At 42.4% G+C, this 27,296-nt stretch overlaps 1 protein-coding gene across 2 annotated transcripts; it reads right to left on the minus strand.

Annotated features, from left to right (window-relative positions):
- Window positions 1-992: 992 nt before the first annotated feature.
- urad (ureidoimidazoline (2-oxo-4-hydroxy-4-carboxy-5-) decarboxylase) lies at window positions 993-27,260 on the minus strand. 2 transcript variants are annotated; one of them, XR_010018731.1, is made up of 3 exons: window positions 27,070-27,260; window positions 4,055-7,327; window positions 993-1,534 (listed from the first exon to the last, which is right to left on the minus strand). XR_010018731.1 is itself a non-coding variant. In XM_063054246.1 (2 exons), exons 1-2 carry the CDS (start codon window positions 27,242-27,244, stop codon window positions 6,975-6,977), a joined length of 528 nt encoding a protein of 175 aa, XP_062910316.1. In that variant the 5' UTR covers window positions 27,245-27,260; the 3' UTR covers window positions 993-6,974. The 2 variants fall into 2 exon arrangements, 1 of the variants encoding a protein (XP_062910316.1); XM_063054246.1 differs by having other exon boundaries at window positions 993-7,327.
- Window positions 27,261-27,296: the final 36 nt, after the last annotated feature.

A 27,296-nucleotide genomic window follows, 5' to 3' on the forward strand; every position in this document is an offset into this window, starting at 1 on the left:
TACCACAACCATAAATAACAGACTATGTTAGCTTCAGATAATCTTGCGAGATGATTTACACACATCTACAAAAGGCTTTGGGCCGCCTCTGATTTACTGTGTAACCCCTTCATTTCTGTAGCTGGGTTCTGAGTTTCTGGTGAACGATGACCCCCTTAGGTATTGACAATGGGGACTCATTGTAACTGATGGTTAATCTCTCTCTCTGAAGATGACCACAGCCTGGCACTTTTGTGATGTGAATGTTACTTGGCATTCCTCATTTCTGGAGAAGTTTTCTTTCGTCCTGTAGCTGGAATGATATGTGGTCCTGTATTGCTGCCGCATCCAGTGCTTTTAGTCATCTCTTGATGCCTCAATGGAGTGAATCAAAGTGGTTCGAGAATGGCTTGTGTGATGGCGGGATCTTAGGAGGAAGCTGAGGTGGATCTCACTGAATGTGACTCTAATTTTCCTCCCTGTGGCTACTTCATTAATAATATTAATAAGTTGATAGATTCAATCCAATCTGCTAGTGAGATCAGCTAGTTCTCCATTATTATGGACTGGCAAAAACATACCCACAGCCTCCGTCAGCACAGGTGCACCACGACACTGTGTGCTTAGCCCCTGCTCTGCTCACTTTACACCTTTGACTGTGATGCTAAGCACAACTCCAGTGCCACGTTCATGTTTGCTGATGACATCACTGCCAGTGGCTGAATCAAAGGTGGTGGTGAATCTGCATATCGGAAGGAGGTTGAAAATCTGGCTGAGTGGTGCCACAGCAGCTTCTCACTCAATGTCAGTAAGCCCAATGAGATGATTATTGACTTCAGGAGGAGGAAACTGGGGTCCCTGAGGCAGTTCTCATCAGGGGATCAGAGGTGTAGGGGGTCAGCAACTTTAAATTCCTCGGTGTTATCATTTTAGAGGATCTGTTGTGGGACCTGTACATAAGAGCGTTACAAAAAAAGCACAACAGCACCTCTACTTAGATTAGATTATTAGATTATAAGGACACGCAGTCCTCTTTTATTGTCATTTAGTAATGTATGCATTAAGAAATGATACAATATTCCTCCGGTGTGATATCACAAAACACAGGACAGACCAAGACTGAAGAACTGAAAAAACCACATAATTATAACATATAGTTACAACAGTGCAACAATACCATAACTTGATGAAGAACAGTCCATGGCACAGTAAAAGAGTTCAAAGTTTCTCGAAAGTCCCACATCTCACGCAGACGGGAGAAGGAAGAAAACTCTCCCAGCCATGCCCGACCACAGTCCGACTCTGAGTCGTCCGAAAACTTCGTGCCTCCGATCATCCCTCCGACACTGAGTGCCAAGCACCATCTCTATCCGAACGATTCGACCTCAGTCTTAGTCGCCAGCAGCAGGCAAAGCCGGGGATTTTGAGGCTTTCCCTCCGGAAGATTCTCGATCGCCCAGTAACAACAGCAGCGAACCGGCGTTTCAGAAATTTCTCCAGATGTTCCTCTGTGCTTTTACGTCTGTCTCCATCGAATCAGAATTGTCCATGGCCCCTATATAACAGATATGATATCATTTTCACTGGAGAGATGCGCACGCGTGGCGCACTGCTATCTTCTCCTCCTTAAAAGATTACGAAGATTCAGCACAACTTCTAAAACTTTGACAATCTTGTATAGATGTATGGTGGACAGTATAGTAACTGGTTGTACTATGGCCTGGAATGGATACACCAATGCCCTTGAATGGAAATTCCCACAAAAAGCAGCGGATACAGCCCAGTCCATCACAGATAAAGCCCTCCCACCATTGTGCACATGTACATGGAGTACTGTTGCAGGAAAGTAGTACCCATTATCAAAGACCCCCACCATCTAGACCATGCTCTCTTCTCACTGCTGCCATCATGAAGAAGGTACAAGAGCCTCCGGACCCACGACACCAGGTTCAGGAACTGTTAGTGCCCCCCAGCCATCAGGCTCTTGAACCAGAGAGGATAACTTCACTCAATTTCTCTTGCCCTGTCACTTAACTGTTCCCACTTTTAGGGCATATTCCGGAGATACAATACAGCAAACATTAATTCCAACAGCAACCTGTAAATTTCAGTCTTTATTTGGGATACCCACAAGCTGATAGCTTTGGAGTCACTCAAGAGAGAGGCTCTCTGATCCAACATCACAGCACATTTTTATATGCTAAAGAACAAAGACAACAGGACAATGTCTATAGTTACAATACCATCATAATGATTCTTTTGAGTTACGTGAGTTATGCCCTGGATAAGATTTCCATTGTTATGCTGTGAGGTAGTTTTCTGTAAACAAAAGCATGCTAAAAATGTGCTTTGGTTTCGACTGAGATTAGGACCCATTTTGTCCCACTTTAGAATGTGTGTCAGCCAATCAGGATTGTGGGATGTGAGAGAAGGTTCGAGAGAGCTGTGGGGAAGAGTTTTCTGAAGGACAGTAGTCTAGTTTGGGGTCTTTTGGCGGGAGCTGTGGAGCGGGACACAAAGGAAGATGCCACAGAGTGCCATTGGAATGGGGAGTCTCCGTTGCAAGGATGGCCTTGTGCAGATGAAAGGTTCCAAGGAGGAAAGGCCAGTACTCCTGAGAGAGGGCCAGTTTGTTTGAAATAGTCTTCAACGGGAGTTTGCAGTGTGGCAGGTGCTTTCACACAGACCATGAGTCCAGCATGTGAGTAAGAGATATACCCCAGACTACTCCAGTATGAGCTCTAACGTTCTGTGTACATTGGACAGAATTAACTCTAATGGCCCCTTTAACTTTTCCTTTCTTTTTCTGTAACTGTCTGTTAAAGTTGACAATTTGGTAAATATACCTTCTGTATAATTTTATGCTGGTGTGCAATCTGTCATTTTTGGGCTACTGATAATTGTGTATGGGCAGTACTTACATAGCATTTGCTCAAACTGAGGTTTCTTTGAATGGAACATCACGAGGTTACTGTTTGGTTGAACCCCAAATCATATCGACCCTAGATGTATATTGTTTATGAAAGAAGGCCTTCTCATCGCAGAGTCATGTGCTGTTAGCAGAGCAGGCTAATGAGCCAAGTCTGTATATGAATCCTGGTGAGAGGGTTACACATGCAATTTTTCAAATTTCTAGGTCTTCCTACCAACGCACCCAAAATGAGTGTTAATTTCTGTGGTGTCTGAATTGTATTAATGCAGTGGGGTGCTGATTGCATTCATGCATATGCAGACATATCAGTCAATTGTATGTTTCCTGGTCTGCAATTTACTCTAAAATGCAGCTTCAGGAAGACCATTGTTCTGAGCTGCATTTTAAATTCAATCTACAATCCATATTCAGATCCGACAGCTGGTTGCTGTTGAAATTAATATTTGCAATATTGCATCCTCAAAATATACCCTAAAAACCACAACCTATGTTATCACTTTCAAGGACTTAGCATCTCATGTTCCTGACATGTATTGCTTATTTGTTTAGTTATTATTACTTTTTTCTCTTTTGTATTTGCACAGCTTTTTCATCTTTCCCACACTGCTTGTATGCCCAGTTAATGCAGTCTTTCATTAATTCTGTTATGGTTAATGGATTTATTGAGTATGCCCACAAGAAAATGAATCTCAGGATTGTATTTGGTGACATATATGTACATACTTTGATAATAAATTTACTTTGAACTTTGAACTATTTTATTTTGCCTTTCAAGCATGTAGTTGTGTGTTGAGACTTCACTCAGCTAGCACCTCAGCAATTTTAAGGAATAGTTCGTGCTGCCACCAGCATTCTCTCCTATATTCCTGATTGAATTATGGTTTATTTCCTAGCTTGATAGCAACGTGACCTTAATGCTGGTGGTGGTGTACTTCTCTGCTGTAGTTGATGGTCCACATATCTGAGGAATACCCAGCTTAGAACTGCCAGACTTGTTCTGATCGTATCTCATTTAGTACCATTACAGATCCATTGACGTTGGTGGTCTCTTCTACCTGTGCTATGTTGGACGAATGTACCTGCCATAAGTAGCATAATGAGGACTAGATCAGGTAAGTCTATCACTCTTATTCATTCACTCACCTCCTGCCATAGTGCCAGTCTGGCAGCTTTGCTCTGGCCTATATACTGTTGCTGTCTTCCATTATTTGGTTGAATTTTAAATATTCTCTAAAATTGCAATCATGGATGAACAGTAGTCATGGGCGTGCCAACAGTGGCCAAATGCTGACAAATGAATAAGTAAAAAAAACTGATAAACAATGATACAAATATTCTAACATTTAAGGTAGTACTAAATATAATATATTATAGAGAAATACTGTATCATTAACATGTAAAACCCAATCAGATCAAACAAAGAATATATTCAATATTTATCCCAATCATTAACACTCTGAAATTTTTTATTGGGTTTTGTGGAATTAATTCTGGATTCCACAAGGTCATTGTTTATTTAATTCCAAATGCAATTTTCCAATATTTGTAGTTTTGAAACTTTCTGACACTCCTCCGATAGACTCTCAAGTTTATAAAAACGAGACCAAATTATTACAGATTTAGATAAGGTTGATGTGAGGATGGAGTAGGGTAGGGAATATTGAGAATCAGGAGTTAGAGTCTCAGAATAAAGTCAGGTTTCAGAAGGGGAATTTATTTATTTATTTATTTATAACTTATAACTTCAGAAACAGGACAATATATCACTGGAATTTTCTAACCAAGCAGAGGCTGTGGAGGCATAATTGCTAAGCATATTCATAATGGCTGAGGTAATCTGATAAAGGTTTGTAAGATGATGAGATGCATAGACATAGACAGGCAATATTTTTTCCCAGGGATAAAATGTGTAATGTCAGTGGGCAAGCGTTTAAGGTGGTGGTGGGGGGGGGGTAATTTTAAAGGAGATGGGAGGGTTTTTTTTTACAGAGTGGTGGGTGCCTGGACTGCACTGCTTGGGGTGTTGGTAGAGGCAGATACATTAGAGACTTTTAAGGGACACTTAGAAAGGCACATGAATGTGAGGAAAGTAGAAGCATATCAAAGATCAAAATAAAATTAATATCAGAATACATCAGTGAGATCTTGGGGTCCATGTCCACAGGACAGTCAAAGCTGCTGCACAAGTTGACAGTGTTGTTAAGAAGATGTATGGTGTGTTGGCGTTTGTCAACCATGGGACTGAGTTCAAGAGCCATGAGGTAATGTTACAGCTATATAAGACCTTAGTTAGACCCCACTTGAGTCAGTTCTGGTATTCTGGTCACCTCACCACAGGAAAGATGTGGATACAATAGAGAGAGTGCAGAGGAGATTTACAAGGATGTTCCCCGGATTGGAGAGTGTGCCTTATGAAAATAGATTGAGTGAACTTGGCCTTTTCTCCTTGGAGTGACAGAGGATGAGAGGTGATTTGATGGAAGTGTATAAGATGATGAGAGGCATTGATTGTGTGGATAGCCAGAGGATTTTTCCCAGGGATGAAATGGCTAAGACGAGGAGGCATAGTTTTAAGGTGCTTGAAAGTAGGTACAAGAGGGATGTCAGAGGTAAATTTTTCACACAGAGAGTGGTGGGTGCGTGGAATGCACTGCCAGCGAAGGTGGTAGAGGCGGATACAATAGGGTCTTTTAAGAGACTCTTGGATAGGTACATGGAGCTTAGAAAAATAAAGGGCTATGCGGTAGGGGAATTCTAGGCAGTTTCTAGGTAGGTTACATGGTCAGCACAACATTGTAGGCTGAAAGGCCTGTAATGTGCAGTAGAATTCCAGGTTTCTATGTTTCTTTTAATCTATATACAATCCTGAGATTTGTTTTCTTGTGGACGTACTCAGTAAATCCTAGAAACTTACCCCAACAGGACGGCCAAACTGCCAATGTGCAAAGAACAACAAAATGAGCAAATACAAAAGAGAAAAAAATAATAACAATAATAAATAAGCAATCATTATCATGGACATGAGATGAGAAGTCCTCAAAAGTGAGCCCATAGGTTGTGGGAACAGTTAAGTGATGGGGCAAATGAAGTTGGGCAAAGTTATTCACTATGGTTCAAAAGCCTGATGGTTGAGGGGTAATAACCTTTCCTAAAACTGGTGGTTGGGTCCTGAGTCTCCTATACCTTCTTCCTGATAGCAGCAGTGAGAAGAGAGCATGCCCTGGATGGTGGGGATATCTGATGGTGGATGCTGCTTTCCTGCAACTCTGCTCTGTGTAGATGTGCTCAGTGACGGGGAGGGCTTTACCATAATGGACTGGGCAATATCCACTATTTTTTGTAGGATTTTCCATTCAAGGAAATACTAATTTCAAATGCATTGGCATTTCAATATCAGGCCACAACCAGTCAACGTAATCTACCAGACGTCTGTAGACATTCATCAAAGTTTTAGATGACATGCCAAATCTTTGCAAAATTCACTTACCCTTTCCCTAAACTATGGACTCATTTTCAAGCACTCTTTGGCTGATGTTCTTGATATTTATTGTTTATTTATTATTAGTACTTCTTTTTTTCTTTCTTTTTATATTTGCACTGTCTGTTGTCTTTTGCATATTGGTTGTTTGTCCGTACCATTGGGTGCAGTTTTTAATTGATTCGATTGTGTTTCTTGTGTTTACTATGATTGCCCACAAGAAATAAATCTCAGGGTTGTAATTGGTGACAAATATATACTCTTATAATAAATCTATTTTGAATTTTGAACTTTGAACAAAATGCTGAAGGAACTCGTCAGGCAGCATCTATGGAGGAGAATAAATGTTGGACGATGAGTACTGATAAAAGGTCTTAGCCCAAAACATCAACTGTTTTTTCCACTCCGTAGATGCTGCCTGGCCCGATGAATTCCTCCAGCATTTTGTGGTGCGTTACTCTCAATTTCCAGCATCTGCAGAATCTCTTGAGTTTAAGTTTGAACATTAGCCATGATAGTATTGAATGGTGGAGCAAACAGAAGGCACTAAATGACGTATTCCTGCTTTCCTTTCACGTAGTTTGGTCAGAGCTTGATTCCATGGCGTACTTGACTGAAGATATCCAAAAGCCTCAGGTGGCAGATTTTTTTAACCTCTTCAATGCTGGTCTTAAGCTCGTGCTCTGGGCTGTTGTGAATCCTGCTGCTAAGTTGTTTGATTATGGTGTCCTTGTCATTCATCCTGGCACAGATCACAAATGGGAAATGGAATCTTTTCTTATACAAAGCATTTAATTCACTAAGCTGGGATCTCTGTTCTGCAGTGAGATTGACTAATCCAGCTTGAGTCTGCTCACCCTGGGATTCAGTTGAGAGTGTTCCTCTGAGCAGATCTCTACCAGCCAGGTCAGGATGGCATCGCAAGAGTCCCTCTTTCCCTATCAAACACAAATGGAAAAGGTAGAAAGTTAAAAACCTGACACTTATTAAGACATTGTTTTCAAAATTTTATTCGATTCGCAACCCTACAGCCTTCGACATAATTGAATTAGCACACGGGAATGAAATTAACGCACGGGGCACTGAAACCAAAATAATTCCACAGCTGAAGTTTCTGATCTGTACCCAAACACAATGAACATTATTATACCATCTAAAGAAGGTATAGCTTTGTCCAGGCAGCCAAAAGAACTGCGCATCTTTTGTTCACTGGAAATATCCCAGAAATTCAGATATTCTATGCATTAATTTCATCATTGATTTTAATGGATGCACCATAGAAAGTATCCCACTCAGATACATCACGGTTTGAGATGGGAGCTGCTCTGTGACCATGATCACCAGAAATAGCACTGACTTGCAGACACAGCTCAGAACGTCATGAAAACCAGATTCCCCTTCATGGACTGTCTACAATTCTCACTGCATTGATAAAGCAGCCAGCATAATTAAAGATCCCACTCACCCTAGACATTCTCTGTTCTCCCTTCTCCCACAGGGCTGAAGATACAAAAGTCTGAAAGCATGTACCACTAAGCTCAAGAGCAGATTCTGTCCCACTGAGGTCCCTTTTGAATGATCCCCTATTATGATAAGATGGCCTCTTGACTTCGCAATCTACCTGGTCATGGACCTACACTTGATTGTCTCTCTACACTGCTCTTCCTCTGTAACTGTAACACTTTATTCTGCAGTCCATTACATTGCCTTGTACTACCTCGATGTACAGATGTGTTGCATTTTAGTGGAATGTGCTAAGTTTTCGAATACTGAAGTAAATCCTTTAACAGGATTTTAGACAGAAATGATCTACATGTGTGGGACTTCAACTCGTAGTTTCCATTCAGTGGTCTGACATCAGCAGTTCTCACTGTTCTCAAAGAAAGATCACACTTATGTTATGCAGATCTTCCATTGTGAACTTGAGAAATGCTGGGTCCAATCATGGTGGCAATACTTCCATTCTATTCAAAGTGAAAGATGCTGGAAATACTCAGCAGATCAGATAGCAGCTATGAAGTCAATGATTTTTCAACAGAAATGACATCAGACTGAAACATCGATTCATTTTGTTTCTTCTCAGTGACACTTCTGCTTGTCCCCTTGTAAATCCAGTGACATTGTGGGGGGTGAGGTTGAGGGTGAAGTGGGTGGAGAGGTGAGAATAAGGGTGGAGGTGGTCAGGGTGCTGGTAGGGAGGTGGGAGTGAGGGTGGTGAAGAGGTAAAGGATGACTTGAGTATGGGTATAACATGCAAAACAAACCCGGATTACAAGACGGCCTGCTGCGTTCACCAGCAACTTTGATGTGTGTTGCTTGAATTTCCAGCATCTGCAGAATTCCTCTTGTTTATAAGATGCTGAGTGTCTTTGATGGCCAAGAAAGCCAGGCTCAGCAGCTCAGCCATTATTCAAGAAGGCAAATACATCAGAATTCAAAAATATTACAAAACATTAATTTGTAAGGAATTCTCCCAAATGCTTGAAAGTCAAATTGAAAGAGGCTGCAGAGGTTTATAGACCCAACCAGCCCCATCAGAGGCACAACCCTCCCACCACCAAGAACATCTTCAAAAGGCAGTGCCTCAAGAAGGTGGCACCCATCACTGAGGAAGAGCACCATCTTCTCATTACTGCCATCAGGGAAGAGGTACAGCCACCTGAAGGCTCTCAACACTTTAAGAACAGCTTCTTGCCCTCTGCCATCAGATTTCTGGGCAGTCCATGAGCTTATAAACTCTTCCTTCCTATTACTCTAGATCTCTCTTATTTATCTGTCTGTCTATCTATCTATCCATCTATTTATTTACAAACTATTTGTCCATCCATTTATTTATATATTTTTCATTTATTTTTATTTTCTATGTCTTGCACTGTGCAGCTGCCACAAATAACAAATTTCATAATATTTGTCGGTGATGATAAACCTGATCCGGGTTCTGAAATTAAATAGACGTAAACACTTCAACAAAATCATAAGTAATTGCAAGTAATGTTGGAAAATCTAACGTGGCCATTTCAGTGGAGGAGAATTCTCGGCACCAGATACAACAGGGTAAGTGGCTCTGCCGATGTGCTGACCAACTGTCAGAATTCCGTGTCATACCCAAAGTAGGCTCTCTGAATAACTGCTTGAAATTTGGCACTTTCGCTTGGTGTGCATGTGTGGAAACCTCAGGCTTGGTGGTACTTATTGGCTGAAATGTCAGCAGTGCTTTTGGAGCTGTTAGCAGTTTTCTGCAAAACTGAGGCAATGCGAATTATTGTCATGTAATAGGAACAGTGCTCCACCTGCTGGCCCATTACCATTTTATGGACAAGATTTCTCGAATTTATATTCGCAAGCTTAATGCAATCAGGAGAATATACGAGGGACGATTGATAAGTTTGTGGCCTAAGGTAGAAGGAGACGAGTTATTAACTTCAAAATTTCTGCATAATCACTCAAAGAGTTGAACTGCATGTGTGTGTAACGAGAGCTGTATAACTCATCTTCTTCTACCTTAGACCATGAACTTATCAATTACCCCCTGCTGTGGACCACTTCTGGAGGTCCAAGATGCTGACTTCTACAAAGAAGGGATCCGTATGCTCCACAACCACTGGACTAAGTGTGTACATGTAGGAGGGTCTATGTTGAAAAACAAATGTGCTAGGTTTTCTAAAATTGACTCTTTCTACTTTAGGCCACAAACTTATCAATCACCCCTCGTATAACATATATTCATGGAATTAAATTAAAATACTGAATATATAATTCTCTATAATTATCACATTTGGTGACTGATTCCATCTATTGGATGAGATCAAAATGAAGCCTATGTTTCTGCACTGAAGTAACAGTTGAAACAAATGTTGAACCACTTCTTGTAGAGAAGAATGTTTTCATGAGCAGCATGTCAGAGACTTGAGTTGTTTCTGGTACACCTGCATGGTAAAGTATTTCAGTCAATAACTGTTTTGTGTTAATTCCACTGTTTATTTAACGCTGGGTGATGCTTGGATAGAAATTCTGTAGGTTAATAACATTCCGAGGCTGATCTCCTCAGCTGCTGACTAGGCCTCATATCATCCCAGGGATTGCTGCTTGTCTCTTCCTATGCAGCTCAAGTCTCATTCACTCCCTCAGTCTTCTTCCCAACTCTGCTGACTTGGTGGTCCTGGTCTCTTGTACCTGGCTTCAACTTACTCTACTTCAGCATTATACGCATTTACTCCATAGTCTTGGGTTTTCTCTCAGGAAAGGTTTATTAGACTGCCTTCAACTGTCATCATGTGAAAACCACAACTGATATATTGTTAAACTTTTCAACCAAGTGTAACCTCCTCACCGGGCTGGTATGCAAACTTGGCTCTGCTAACAGCCACGGGACTCTGTGGTGAGCAGGCCACCTTTCATAAACAATATATGTCTAGGCAACACACACAAAATGCTGGAGGAACTCAGCAGGCCAGGCAGCATCCATAGAAGAAAGTACAATTGACGTTTCGGGACAAAACTCTTCAGCAGGATCTTTTGTTGCTTGGATTTCCAGCCTCTGAAGATTTTCTCTTGTTTGTGATTTGAATATATGTCTAGGGTCAGTATAATTTGGGGTTCAACCAAACAAGAACATTGTGATGTTCCAATTAAGGAAACCTCAATTCGAGCAAAAGCTGTGTAAGTACTGCCTGTACAGAATTGTTGGTCAGCAAGAAATAACAGATCGAACACTGCATAAAATTATAAAGAAAGTGTATTTGCAAATTTTAGCTTTACTGATCAGTTAGTAGGAAAGGAAAAGAAAAAAAATAAAAGGGCCTATTTAAACCAGTCCAAATGTGCCCATAAAGTTGGAGCTCATCCTTGAAGCAGGACAGCAGGGCTCTTATCTCTAGCCAAAACCAAAACATTCTACCAGCAGGACACACAGCTTTTGCAGAAAACTGCTGAAATGAAATACCTACAGCATAACAGTATAAATCTTAACCAAGGCATTGCACAAGTATGAATATAGAAATAAAATAGATTATTTGTTCCAGCAGATGGAGCAAGTGATCATGATTCACATAAGGCTCCTTTTATCCTACTGTAATGAATATTGTCAAAATATCAGTCCACTCCCTTCTCCCTCCTGCAACAGCCTAACTTCTATTTGAATATGCTTGCCCCAATTATTCCCGGGCAGCAAATTCTGCATTGTAGTATTAATACCAAAAATGCTGGAAATATTCAGCAGGTCAGGCAGCATCTATGGAAAGAGGGACACAGTAAATGTTTCAAGCCAAAGATCCTTCACCAACATCGGTAAAGTGAGAAACAAGTTGGTTTTACGCTGCTAGTAGGGCAAGAGTGAGATAGATGGGCTGAATGGAATATTGCTGATCAGGTGAGGCCAGATTTGTTCAGGTAATTCCAATATTTTATGGAGCCATCTCATTAGAGAGAGTGAAAATAAATCGAGAGACACGTTAAAGCTGTGTAATGAGATCAGCAACAGGAAACCAGAAGCAGAAGTTCAAGTTCAAGTTTAGTTGTCATTCAATCATACATGAATACCCATGAATACAGCCAAACGAAACAGCTTTCCTCTGGGGCCACGATGGCAAACATAGTAACAGCCATACACAGTCTAGCACGTATAGTTAACAGTAAGGCACCTACAGCACATACAAGATAGCGAGTAAATATACAGTCACATAAAAAATATATTTGCTGGAAATTCCCGACAGATCAGACAGTGCCTGTGGAGAGATAAAGCCTGAGTTAATATTGTTTGCTCCCTCCGCAGATGGTAACAGATCTGCCGGGCATTTCCAACATTCTCCTTTTGGTTTCAGTTTCAGCAAAGGCTGCAATTTGTCAGTTTTAATTTGTCTCTTTGTTTCAATCTCTCACTGAATCTGCCCTCATTAATCTATTAACCATTTTCCCTCTCAGCCCCAATCTTCTGCCTTCTCCCCATAACCCATCATGTCCTGACTAATCAAAAATCTCTCAGCCTCTGCCTTAAATATACCCAATGCCTTGGCCTCCACAACAGCTGCCAAAGGCAATTAATTCCATAGAACCACCACTCTCTGGTTAAAGAAATTCTTTTTAATCTTCTTTCTAAAAGGACTCTGCTCTATTCTGAGGCTGTGTCCTCTGGTCCTAGATTCTCCCACTATCACAAATATCCCCTCCACATCCACTCTATTGAGGTCTTTAAACATTTGATAGGTTTCAATGAAGACACCCCTTATTCTTCTGAATTTCAGTGAGTACAGGCCCTGAGCCACCAAACACTCCTCATATGACAAGCCTTTCAATCCGGAATTATTTTTGTGAACCTCCTTTGAACCGTTTTCAACATCCTTTCTTAGATAATGTGCCCAGAACTGCTCACAATACTCCATGAGGCCTCACCAGTGCTTTATAAAGGCTTACCATTGCATCCTTGCTTTTATATTCTAGTCCTCATGAACTGAATGCTAATAGCCCACTTGCCTTCCTCACACCAATTCACCCTGCAAATTAACTATCAGGGAAACCTGCACGAAGACTACTCAGTCCCTTTGCACATCAGATTTTTGCACTTTCTCTCCATTTAGAGAGAAATGCTTTTATTTCTTCTACCAAAGTGCATGTCCATATACCTCTGGACACCCTATTCCATCTGCCATTTCTTTGCCCATTGTCTTAATCTGTCTAAGTCCTTCTGTAGCCTCTATACTTCGTCAAATCTACCTGCCCTTCCACCTATCTTCGTATTGTCCGTGAACTTGTCCACAAAGCCATCAATTCTATCATCCAAATTAATCCAAAATACTGACTTCTGGTATTATTCTTGACTATGGTTTTAGCTCATCTTTTAGTGCCTCCATCTTATTTCCATTCTTGTAATCAGTGCTCCAGGAGTCTATGTGTTTGACATAATTCCTATATTTTTCAGTTTGTTCCCTTCTTCTAAAAATGAAGTGAATTGTTTTGCTTTCCTATGTCTCAATAATCTAATCTGACACTTGTAAAAATCTGCATGTCTGGATTCTAAGATTACCAATTTGATACTTTTCTAGGAATCAATAAAGAATTCCAATGTTTGATGAAAATCAGTGATCTGATCAGAGCTGTACAGTATGTGATGATGAAAATCTGAAGGGTTAAGGCCATTATGTGACATTATTAATCGAAGCAAATGGCAAAACCAGAAGCAGTGTTTGTTGATCAAATGGAAATAGAACTTCCTGGTTGTTAGTTGGGATACAGGGACACTGGCAGATGAGATTCTAGGGCATCCTGTCCTGCCAGATGAACCCAGATTCCCTGAGTTCTAGACTTTGTCTTTAAAGGAAAAAAAAATTGAAAAGTGCTCCAAAGAAAGTCCTTTTGCTGCCTTCTTGGCTCAAAGGCACAACATGTGCATGAGCTGAAATCCTGCAGCTACAAGATATGAATCAGAACTGAAAGAGATGAAGGAAAGAGGTAGCTGAGACTGCAAAATGCTGATACATTCACTCTGCATTTTGTAAAGGCATGATTAGGTAACTGGAGGTGATGCCTTGTAAGGGGCAGTTGACAGACACAAGCAATACATATAATTATAGGTGTGAATGTACATCCTAGACACCAAGGCACACAGCAGTCAATAACTAGATTATTACCATAAGAAAGCTTCTTGCTGTACAGTTTAGTAGGTACTGAAGTGACAAATAATCCTATAAGAGTTGCTGGTGAACGCAGCAGGCCAGGCAGCATCTCTAGGAAGAGGTACAGTCAACATTTCAGCCCAAGACCCTTCGTCAGGACACGTCGACTGTACCTCTTCCTAGAGATGCTGCCTGGCCTGTTGCGTTCACCAGCAACTTTTATGAGTGTTGCTTGAAATTCCAGCATCTGCAGATTTCCTCGTGTTGACAAATAATCCTGATGTGCAACCTGCAAGTTCTGCTGTAAATGAGGAAGATGGATCTCATTAAGGCGGAAGTGTGCTTTGTTTTCTTTTACTGTCTGTTAGTGCACAGCTCCCATCAAAGATACTCAAAGTTTTTGTTGCCTCCCCAGAAGTCCGTGAGGGTGTCACATTTTTTCCCCAGATTCTAAGAGTATCCTTGAAACACTTTCTCTGTTCTGGAAATCCCTCACTGTGATGGAGCTTGGAATAGGTTTGCTCCATGGTTTTGATGTCAAAGATGTTTGCAGTAAAGTTGTTTGAATGTGATCAGATGTTGGCCGGAAGAGAGCACAAAGGTAGGTTTGCAGATCCTGCCAATGGAATTGAAGCATTTTATTTTGGCTGTAGCTTCCTCCACGTTGATGTGCTTATCACAGGCTGACAATGCCTTTGCCGTATACAGGAGGGGATACAGTCCGAAAACCATGGGCTTCATGCCGTGTGTGAGGTCTTGCCTTTGAAAATCCTGTTTGGTAGGTGATGGTACTGGCACACTGGCAGTTGGATGGATTTCATCATTAATGTCTGCTTTGCTATGAATTGGCTCCTGAAGTATTTGTAATGATCCACTTAACCAGACTCTGAGTTATGCTTGTGGTACTGGGAAGCCAGGTGGCCATGAATAACACACAGGAAAGACGGAGATATGTGCTGCTGTTTATTTTGCTTGTACCAAGCATGCTCTTTCACATTACATTCAGAACGTAATGCATAGGAAAACTTGACAGCAACCCGTAAGGATCAAAATATACATGAATAGATAACATGTACCTTCCCCTTTATTTTAAAGGTTTCACCCCTTCCCATATACAGACCAACTCCTGAACTATTTACATTAAATGGAGTAGGCATCAAATTCAACCAGCAACAAAAGATATTTTTTTTCCAAACTAGGCAGAGGGCAGCCTGCCTCTATTCCCAGACATGACCTTGGGAATTATTCTGCCCCATGTACTGAGGTTTAGTCACTAAATGAGAGTTTCGATCTGTCTGGCAGATGCCTGTTCCTGTGAGGGTACTAAAAATCTGGGGATGGTGCCAAAGTCATTTTATCTCCTGATGATGTATGTATAGGTCTTGGCTCGGATACTGCATTGGGCAGCACAGAAAGCACAGGTGCGGGAGAAGTCCTGGCTGTGTCAGTTGATCCTACTGGAGGATTTGCAGTTGTCTCAGAATCCTGTCCCATTTCCACAATGGGATCTGGTTTGGTCAGTTTGTGTTGGTTTTCAGTAGTTTCAGAAGTGGGCAATACCTGATCAACATGCCTTCCCCAGATGTTGTTACTAGTTTCCACTGTGTTTGGCACAGGTAGTTTGTGCCACCGCCGTCGCAGGTATCCACTTTGTTTCAGGCAAGTTCTTTCTCTCCTGCTGGGAAACTTCTGTACTGCACTTTGGCATGTCTCTCTGCTTGGGTTTTCTGTTCATTTAGCACAATCTGCTTTGTGCTTGGGGGGTTGAAGCAGGTCAAGCCAGGTGCAAAGCTGTGTTTTCATCAGTGCAGTGCTGGAGCCATTTTTGTGGTGGCACGAGGTCCGTTGTGATATGTCAGCAAGAAAGCGCTAAGGTTGAAGGGTCGACTTCCCACTTGTAATATTGATGTGACTGGGACACCGCTGTAGATTGAACAACCGTGTTTATTCAACAGATTTCCATTTTTTACTTCTCTACGTCCTGATGTCATACGCACTCTGACGCTGTGAATACTCACACAATACATTACATCCCCCTTCTCAAGATTTTTATTTCTTTTTACAACACTGTGAATTACCAAAACAATGCTTCTAGGTATGCCCTTCTTATAGTGCAACAACCATGACATAAACTAAAAAAAATCTTAACTTCTTGTACTGTATTCTGCATTGTATTGTACAATACTAACAGTAGTGTATTTTCTTTTACTAACATAGACTAATAAACTGTTTATTTCACACCTTGGAACTTATAACATGTGTGACTTTGCCTCAAACTGTATGTCTGGTCTCTGTATCTAGCTGGAAGTTTGACTTGTCTCCCAGACCGTGTGTGATACAACTGTGATTGTGCTTGACCTTCATCCGTGTCAGTCTCTCGAGTGACCTCTGTGTCTTTGCGGTCTGCATCACTCTTGGTGTCATTTGTTTCCATATCTGTATATGTGGACATGTCCTGTGCATCTGTACCTGGAAACTCACTCTCGCCTGTCTTCAGCAGATGCTTCCTGTTCCTCCTGTAGACTCTTCCATCCGGCGTGCAAACTATGAAGGATCTTGGTTGCTGATGTCTGTTCACAACCACAGCTGGTTGCCAAGTGTCTCCTCTCCGTATTCTGACATTTTCACCTGTATGCAGATCTGGCAACTGTCTTGTATGTCTGTCATAGTACCTCTTTTGCTGTTTTGCATAGACCTCACCAGTTCCCCACCACCACTACCCTCCTCTGGTTGGCGGAACTGGTTCTCACACTCAATAACTTCTCTTTTGGCTCTTCCCACTTTCTTCAGACCAAGGGTGTAGCTATGGGAACTCGCATGGGCCCCAGCTATGCCTGCCTCTTCATTGGTTATGTGGAACAGTCTGTGCTCCAAACCTATTCTGGTACTGCTCCCCAACTTTTCCTTCGGTACATTGACGACTACATTGGTGCTGCTTCCTGCACCCATGCTGAGCTCGTCAATTTCATCGACTTTACTTCAAACTTCCACCCAGCACTCAAATTCACTTGATCTATTTCGGACACTTCTCTCCCCTTTCTCGATCTCTCGGTCTCCATCTCTGGAGACAGACTGTCCACTGACATCTTCTATAAGCCCACTGACTCTCATAACTACCTTGACTATACCTCTTCCCACCCTGCCACATGCAAAAATGCCATTCCCTATTCCCAGTTCCTCCGTCTCCACTGCATCTGCTCTGAGGATGAGGTCTTCCGTTCCAGGACATCTCAAATGTCCTCTTTCTTTAAGGATCATAGTTTCCCTTCTGCTGTCATCAATGATGCCCTCAACCACATCTCCTCCATTTCCCGCACTTCGGCTCTCACTCCATCCTCCCACCACCACAACAGGGACAGAGTTCCCCTTGTCCTCACCTACCACCCCACTAGCCTCCGGATCCAACACATTATCCTCCGCAATTTCCGCCACCTTCAACAGGACCCCACCACTAAGCATGTCTTTCCCTCTCCACCCCTCTCTGCCTTCTGCAGGGATCGGTCCCTCCACGACTCCCTGGTCCACACGTTCCTCCCCACGGATCTCCCACCTGGCACTTATCCCTGTAAGCGCAAGTGTTACACCGTCCCTACACCTCCTCTCTTGCCATCATTCAAGGCCCCAAATAGTACTTCCAAGTGAGGCAACACTTCACTTGTGAGTCTGTTGAAATCATCTATTGCATCCGGTGCTCCTGGTGCAGCCTCCTCTACATCGGTGAAACCCGACTCAGATTGGGGGACCACTTTGTCGAGCACCTCTGCTCCGTCCGCCAAAACAGACAGGATCTCCCAGTAGCCACCCACTTCAACTCTGCTTCCCACTCCCATTCAGATATGTCCATACATGGCCTCCTCTACTGCCATGATGAGGCTAAACTCAGGTTGGAGGAGCAACACCTCATATACTGTCTAGGTAGTCTCCAGCCCCTTGGTATGAACATAGAATTCTCCAACTTCCGGTAATTCCCCCCCCCTTCCCCTATCCCTATGTCACTCTGCCCCCTCCCCCAGCTGCCTACCACCTCCCTCATGGTCCCGCCTCCTTCTACTACCCATTGTGTTTTCCCCTATTCTTTCCTCACCTTTCCTGCCTATCCCCTCCCTGCTTCCCCTCCCCCACCCCTTCATCTTTCCCCTTACTGGTTTTCCACCTGGAACCTACCAGCCTTCTCCTTCCCACCCTCCCCCTACCTTCTTTATAGGGCCTCTGCCCCCTCCCTCTACAGTCCTGATGAAGGGTTCCGGCCCGAAATGTCGACTCATCGTTTCCACAGATGCTGCCCAACCTGCTGAGTTCCTCCAGCGTGTTGTGAGTGGAGCTCTTTTGCTTTATTTGCTTGTACTTTTGCTTGTCATGTACTTGAGCGTTACCTTCAGGAGTCAGTGGAGTTGTGGATGTTGGCAGTTTGGACCTCAGACGACGTCCCATCAACAGCTGCGCAGGAGAGAACCCCACACCCTCAATCGGTGCGTTGCGGTATTCGAGCAGAGCAATGTAAGGGTCACCGTTGCTGCTATGTGCCTTCTTGAGCATGTTCTTGACAGTTTGTACAGTTCTCTCTGCTTGTCCATTAGACTGAGCGTGTCCTGGACTGGAAGTAACATGTTGAAATTCTCAGCTCTCTGCAAACCCTCTGAACTCACCACTGGCATATTGTGGACCATTGTCACTAACGACAATATCAGGAATCCCATGTCTTGCAAATGTTGACTTCATTGCAGTAATGACCCCTCGACTGGACGTGTCACTTAACTTGGTGATCTCCGGATATTTTGAATAGTAGTCCACACAAAGCAGATATTCTTTACCATTGTAGTGAAAGAGATCTGTGCCAATCTTCTCCCATGGTCTTCCTGGTAGTGGGTGGGGAAGCAGTGGCTCTCTTTGATTGCTGTTTTTGTTTTCATTACAGACAGCACACTGAGACACAATGTCCTCTATCTGAGTTGACATGCCTGGCCAATAGAGAATGTCCCTTGCTCTTTCTTTACATTTCACTATCCCCAGGTGTGACTCATGAATTCTGCTGAGCATTTCCTGTCTCATTTGGTTTGGTACCAAGAGCTTTGCTGTTTTGAACATTAGTCCTGATGCATAGCTGATTTCCTCTTTAAATGTCCAGTATTTCTGCATTTCCTTTGGAACATCTTTTCTCTCTGTTGGCCATCCATTCATTGTAATGTCTCTTAGCATTTGTCTCGTAGGATCATCTGCAGCCGCTTTCCTGAACATGTTCAGCTTCTCCTCAGAGATGGGTAGCTGAGGTGTAACCCAGTTGACCTCCAGCTCTCTTCCTAGCAACTCTTCCTTTTGCTCTTTGAGGTAAGCACGGCTCAAAGCATCAGCGATGTACAGTTCTTTTCCTGGCTTATGGGTGACTGTGAGAGTGTACCTCTGTAGCCTGAGAAGCATCCTTTGCAGCCTCATAGGAGCTTGGTGGAGTGGCTTTTTGAAGATGCTCTCAAGTGGTTTGTGATCACTCTCAACCTGGATTTCTTTGCCATATACATATTGGTAGAACTTCTCACACCCATAAACTATGGCGAGTAATTCCTTCTCGATTTGAGCATATCGGCATTGACAGTCCGTAAGTGCTCGTGATCCATATGCCACAGACCTCCCATCCTGCAGTATAACAGCTCCTATTCCCTCCGAACTGGCGTCCACAGACATCGTCACCGGTTTATTGACATCATAGAACTTGAGTACTGGTGCATTGGTAACCAACTGCTTCAATGTGTCAAAACTTTTCTTTTGTTCGTCTTCCCAATGCCATTCAGTGTTGCTCTCTAGTAGCTTTTGGAGTGGAGCGCTGACCTCTGATAAGTTGGGAATGAATTTGGCAACATGCCTATGAACCTCAATAGTTCTTGCTTGTCTTCGGGTGGTGGTAGCTGTACCACAGCTCTGACCTTTTCATCATCCGGTTTTAGCCCATCAGCGCTGAGTATATGACCTACGTATTTGATCTCTGTAGTTCTGATCTTACATTTACTTTTGTTCAGTTTTAGGTTGTACTCACGTGCTTTCTCCAGGAGCTTCCTCAGTCTCTGATCATGTTCCTCAATTGTGTCACCCCATATCAGCAAATCATCAGTGATGTTGGCCACCCCGTCCAGGTCTTCAATCATTTGTGCCACGGATCTCTGGAATACCTCTGATGCAGAAGAAATCTCAAAGGGTAGACACAGGAAACGATATCTCCCTATGGGCGTGTTGAAAGTGCATAATTTGGAACTTTCTTCATCCAGCTTGATCTGCCAGAAACCTTAATCTGCATCTATACTGAAAAGTATCTTGCATTAGACATGTGGGAGACAACCTCTTCAACCATGAGCAGCGGATAGTGCTCTCTTTTGATGGCTTGGTTGAGATCTTGTGGATCCATGCAAATCCTCTTCTTTTTTTCTGTGACCACTGTCACCATATTATTCACCCAGTTGGTCGGTTCTATCTGTCTTGTTATGACTCCCATCTGTTCCATGCGGTGTAGCTCCTCCACTACTTGATCCCTGAGAGCTACTGGAATCTTTCTCGGGGCATGCACGACTGATGCAATAGTTGGATCAATCTGGATATGGTGTTTCCTTGGTGAACATCCTAATCCAGAAAACAAGTCTTTGAGAATGTCATTTTCTTTTTCAACACCATAGATTCGCTTCACCAGGCCTAGCTTTGTGCATGTTGCTTTTCCCAGTATTGCTAGAACATGTTGCTGTACTATTTCAAACTCTATCTTGTGTTTTTGTCCTTTGTACACACAGGTGAGTGCTTTTTTGCTCAATGGTGCTGTCTTGTGGCTGAAATATGCAACAAGCTTGCAGGTGGATTTTTCCAGTCTTCCTCTGATGTCCAGTGAGTTGAATGTTTCTGCCGACATTACATTGCACTTTGCCCCAGTGTCAAGCTTAAATGTCACTTTCCTCCTGTTTATTATCAGACCTTGGGTCCAATCATCTTCATCCTCCATCTCCGCATTGTCAATATTCTTGATGCATACCTTCTGTTCCACTTCAACTGTGCCAATGAACATGTCACTGTTGCCCTCACTCTGTTCCACAGCATGCATTTTCCTTGCGTGCTCCTTCGATTTGCACATCTTTGCAAAGTGATTTCTTTTCTGGCATAACCTACATGTCTGACCAAAGGCTGGACATTTTCTGTATCCATGTTTATAACCACATCTGTTGCAGTTAACTTCCTTTTGATCATCCTGTGGAGCTGGCTTTGTCCTACTCTTGTTAGTTTTCACAGTTTTTACTTTGTGCACTTCAGTCTCTTCATTGAGCACTTTAACCTGACTTGACGTGATCTCGCTGGCACGGCAAACATCAATCGCCTTTTCTAATGTAAGATCCACCTCTCTCAATAGCCTGCCTCTCACTTGATCATCTCGTATGCCGCATACAATCCTGTCACGTATTAAAGAATCATGCAGTTGTCTGAACTCACAGTCTTTTGCCTTTGTCTTTAAATCTGTTACATAGGCGTCTATGGTCTCTATTGGTCTTTGTGCCCTCGTGAGAAACATTTGTCGGATGTACGGTAGGTTTTTTCTCAGTTCGCAGTGATCTTGAAACTTTTTCTTCAACACTTCAATTTTATCTTGCTCATCATCTTGGAAGACAAACATGTTGCAAGCCTTTATTGCCTCTTCCCCCGCCACATGCAGAAACGTAGCACATTGCACTTTCTCCGTCTTTTCAGCTAGGCCGCTAGCGGTGCAAAACAGCTCAAACTTCTGGATCCATATTTTCCAGTTCTCAGCAAGATTACCTTGTAGGCTTAAACTTGACAGTGGCTGTAACTGTGACCTCTTTTACATGTCTTCTCTTCCTTTTTTTTTCTCGCGTTTTCTTCTGACACCATGTAATATTGATGTGACTTGGACACTGCCGTAGATTGAACAACCACATTTATTCACCAGATTTCCATTTTTTACTTCTCTACATCCTGACGTCATACGCATTCTGACGCTACGAATACTCACACAATACATTACACCACTGAAGACTTGAGGGCTTGTTTCATTGTTTGTACAACTTGTTCAGCAAGGCCATTAGTGGCTGGGTGATATGGTGCTGACTTGATGTGTTGAATAAGTTCACTTCAATAAATGCCTTGAACTCTTCAGACACGAGTTGTGCACCATTGCCATTTACAAGCAGGTGAGGAAGTCCAAATTGATTGAGGATGGAATGTAGCTCCTCAATGCATTTTTCAGATGCAGTGCTCTTCACGATGGCAGCCTCAGGCCATTTGCTGCGTGCATCCACTGTGACTAAGAACATCTGGCCTTCTACTGGTCCTGCAGAATCTATGTGATTCCTCTGCCATGGATTTCTGGCTACTCCTATGGTGAAAAGGAGCAAATTGAAGAACTTTTCTCACATGCTGACAATGTGGGCTTGCTTTGACCTTCTCTTCGATGGTTACATCCATCCTGGCCACCAAAAGTAGCTACGCGCAGTTTCTTTCATGCGCACTATGCCACAGTGTCCCGCATATAGCTCGGCAAGCACTTGCTTTCTGAATGGTGGAGGAATGACAACATTGGTAGCCCCATAGTAAACATCCTGCTTGGACTGGGAGCTCATCCATTGAGCAAGGTTTCAGTTCTGCGCTTGGCCTTGCATTCCATTCATGAGTTAGCATGTCCACCACTTTAGATAGAACAGGGTCAGTATGTGTGTGCTTCCAGACGTGCTGCAGTTATCGGAGCTGCAGGTACTTCCTTGAAGTAAAAGATCCCCTTTGGGGGATGGCTCTAGAGCTGTAACAGTTAAGGGAAGTCTGGATAGTCCACCAGCATTTGAATGGCGCTCTGACCTCCAGTACTTTATATCGTCCTGATGTGCAGGTGGTAACAGAGCCCAACATTGCATTCGACTGGTAGCCAAGGAAGGAAGTTTCACATTTGAGGGGCAATGATCTGTCCGTAATCTGTAGACCAAAGAGAATTTGATGGAGTTTCTGAATTCCAGAGACAATTGTGAGTGTGTCCCACTCATAGAGGTTTTCTGTTCTGCTTAATGTCCTTGATGTGAAAGCGATTGGACGTTTCTCACCCGACAGCATGATGTGTGAGATAACTGACCCCACCCCACAGAGTGATGAGTGGCAGGCCAACCGTATGGGCAATGACGGGTTGAAGTGAGTGCTTCAGATTGTGACAAAGCTGTTTTGGCCTTTTTAAAAGCCTCGTCACAGTGATCTGTCCACTGCCATTGTGTTGATTTATTGAAAAGCTTATGAAGTGGTTTCAGTATGCTAGCTAGGTTAGGATCAAACTTTGCATAGTCTGTTAGTAGTCCTAAGAAAGATCTTAACTGACTTACATTCTGTGGTGGTGGAGCCTCCAAGATTGCCTTCACCTTTGATGATGCCTTGTGAAGGAAGCCCTGAATTGTCAATCACATGGCCCAAATTTTCAATCAACGGTCGAAGGAACTCTGGACCCTTAGCCCATATTCCTTGAGTGTTTGTAGTTTTGAAGGTGCTCACACTCATTTTTCACAGTAATAGGTAAGTCATCCAGATAGTATTTCACCCCTGTCAACCTGCTCAGGATCTGGTCCATTGCGCACTGAAAAAGTACAGGAGCTCAAGCGATGACAAACGATAGCCTTCGATACCTGAACATTCCTTTGTGAGAAACTTTAGTCAACAAGTCCTGTGACTCTGGCTCCACATGCATCTACGAGTATGCTTGACACAAGTTAATCTTGCTAAATGTCTGCCCTCTGGCCGATCCTGCAAAAAGATCATCAGTGAGGGGGAGAGGGTATTGCTCAGCCATAAGAACCAGGTTAATTGTTACCTTGAGATCTCCAAAAAGCCTTAAAGACCCATCCCTTTTTAGGACAGGAACCACTGGAGTCACCCATTTACTTACACACACTGGTTCCAATACCTTACCCTGGACCAGACTTTCCAATTTGTCCTTTATCTTTGGTTTGTGGGTATATGAAAAACATCTTGCCTTCAGGCATTTGGGTGTTGTGTCAAACTTAAAAGCCAGCTTAACAGTGATCCCTTTCATACTGTCCAGTTCTTCTTCAATACCTCTTGTAGTCTTGTGTCTTCCACCAATCAGGTACACTTTGTACCAATTGAGTTTGAGCTGCTCCAACCACAAATGGCCCAGAAGTGCTGGATAACTACCTTTAACAATGGAATGCAAGTTTCTTTCTCTGTTCGTTAATCTCCACTGTAACATGTCCTACTCCTCTCACTGGAACATTCTCACCAGTGTAAGTCTTTCAGGTCAACCTTGCGTTTTCTGGGGTAAGAGGCTGCAATTTCTCCTTGTAAGTTGTCTCTGGCACTAGCGATACTGCAGCACCTATGTCCATCTGCATCCTCACTGTGGCCCCATCCAACTGCAGGGTCATCCAATAGCTATCTTTGTGTCATGAAACAGATAAAACATGCAACACTTCTTCCACCACAGAACGAGAGTCACTCAGTTCACCCTCAGTATGCTGCATCTCGTTCACATTTATCTTTTTGTTTTTCCAAAAGTCATTTCTCTTCATTACAGTGTCTTTTTACTTTTACAGACCAGTTCAATTTGTCCCTTTTTGCCATCGTTTCAGCAATTTTAATCCCTATACCAGCATTCTTTTGCTGAATGCCCAGTTTTGCCACAATGGTAACATTGATTACCAATAGGTGTCTTATTCTTAAAGTCAGTAGAAACTTTATAAACTTGGGAAAATGCACCTAATAACTATGCTTCTTTATCTGCCATCTCCATAGATCAGCTGGCATTTATAGCCAATCAGGGAGGAGTGTTGTGTATTTTCAGTAATCACGCAACTATATTGTTTGATTAAACATTCTTTTTTTGTGCAATTCATAATGGGTTATATGTAAGAAGTACGTGAATGAGATATGTCATTATGTCACCATGCCATATGTGTGTGCCTCACTACATAGAAACTAAGTGGACACGTTCATCCTGGCTCCTGTGTCTTTCTTTCAATTAGTTTCTGGTATTATAAAACATAACAAAAGTAGACTGCATGATAAATTAAATGTTTTATCACCCATCACAATCAGAAATGTTGGAACATGAATATCATCTGAAATTTGATCTGCCTGTGCAAAATTTTTCAAATCTTTATGGATATGAATTCCATCGCTCTGTCATTTTGTCATTTGGCTCCATACTTCCAAACATTGTCGCAATTTTCAAACACAATCACATTCCACAAAAGTTAACTAGTCTTATCCACCTCTCTCTCTCTCCCCCACCACCTCGCTTGTTCTAATTATCCATCCCCTCACCACACTTCCTGCAGCCATTTTCTCATGGAGTGCAGTGTCTTCTTTCCACTCACCCACATTACACAGCAGCACACCACCAGCATTGCACCCAGATTTTTCTTGCTGTAGGGAGCAAAACAATAAATTTTATGTGTGGACTTGTCACCTTGTTGCCAGATGTTGTGTTTGTGGCACTGGGAGGCCGGGTGGCCGTGAATAACACACACGAGAGACGGAGAGGTGAGGAACAAATGTGCTGCTGTTTATTTTGCTTGTAAGTCACCTACCCAGAATGCCCTCTCACAATACAATCAGAATGCATTACACAGGGAGGCTTGACAGCAACCAGTAAGGGTCAAAATATACATGAATACATAATACTTATCCATGGATCTTGATTTTTAGGGACACAAAGCAATCTTACGTTTAGGGTAAGCTGATGAAAGACCCTTGTACTATGGATATTTAGTATGAGTCTCATCTTCGGATACACTTAGTAAGCAAAGGAATTCCCAATGCTTTGGAGCTCTTATAAAGCTCCACCTATTACCTCTTATAAAGTTAAATCAAGGGACATAAGCAATAATAGGGCTTTGCTTCCAAATGAACTCAATGCCCTCTATGCTTCCTTTGACCTTTAAAACATAGAGGAACCAACACAAACTCCCACAGCCCCCGAGGATCATGGAACATAGAAATCTACAGGCCCTTTGGCAGACAATGTTGTGCTGACCATGTAACCTATGCTCTACTCACTTTATACTTACCACTGTGCAGCTAAGGACAGCTTCAATGCCATATTCCATTTTGCTGATGATACCACTGTCATAGACCAAATCAAAGGTGATGACAAAACAGTATATAGGAGGGAGATTGAACATCTAGCTGAGTGGTGCCATAACAACAACCCTCACTCAATGTCAGCAAGTACAAGGAGCTGATTATTAACTTCAGGATGAGGAAACCAGAGGAGCACGAGCCAAGCCCTCATCACGGAATTAGAGGTGGAGATGGTTAGCAACTTTAAATTCCTTGCTGCTATTATTTTGGAGGACCTGTCCTGGGCACAGCTTGTAAGTGCAATTTACAAAGAGCACAGCAGTGCCTCCACTTTCTTAGGAGTTTGCAAAGATTTGGCATGACACCTAAAACTTTGACAGACTTCTATAGATGTATATTGGAGAGTACATTGACTGGCTGCATCACACCAATGCCCTTGAACAGAAAATCCTACAAAAGATAGAGGATAGGGCCCAGTCCATCACTTTAATTACAAGACTTCTGCAGAACACGAGCACCAGTATTATATAGTCGAGTGTCTACATGTGTTCAATAGTGATAAACTGTGGTAATTCAAAATGAAACAGGTGTTTCATTTCTTCCTAGGTTAAGTTAACAATCAATTTATTCTTGTTCACACTTATGTACTAAAGAATGACAATAAACAATCTTAAATCTTGAAATTTGAATGTTGGTTTCTTGGATTCATGGTTTCACCTTTAGTTAGAAATGTTTAACTTTGTGCAAAGTTGCATTCAATATTGATTTTGTTCTGGCTCTTGCCCTAAACAAATGATTATCATGTTCTGAGGCTCTGCTAACTATGTAAATAATTGTGATTTTCCTTTCAGTTTTAGTACAGGGTATTATTTTGCTTTTATTTTAATCCTCATGATAAAAAATACAGCCTTGTCACAGTGGTGTTCAGCTGGAAGTTTGGGGAGTTTCTATTTAACGTGATCTTACTTACATAAATTCAGGTTTTCGATAAACAAGGTAGAGCATTCTTGTTTACTTACCACGTGAAGGCAATAAATCTATAAAGTCTCCAAATGCTTTTTCCAAAGCAGCCAAATTTGTAAAAGGACGATTAGTCCAAACTGTAGCTGCAATCAGTGGGCATTTCTCAATCGCGTTCCCAAACTTGTCAACAAACTCTTCATAATCCATAGAGTTAAAGACTTGTATCTCCATGACTGTTGCTTGGCTGTTTTGCAGAGCAGAATGCAAAGAGCCAGAAATGAAT

The sequence above is a fragment of the Mobula hypostoma genome, chromosome 7 (assembly GCF_963921235.1).
Source record: "Mobula hypostoma chromosome 7, sMobHyp1.1, whole genome shotgun sequence".
Taxonomy (NCBI): Eukaryota; Metazoa; Chordata; class Chondrichthyes; order Myliobatiformes; family Myliobatidae; genus Mobula; species Mobula hypostoma.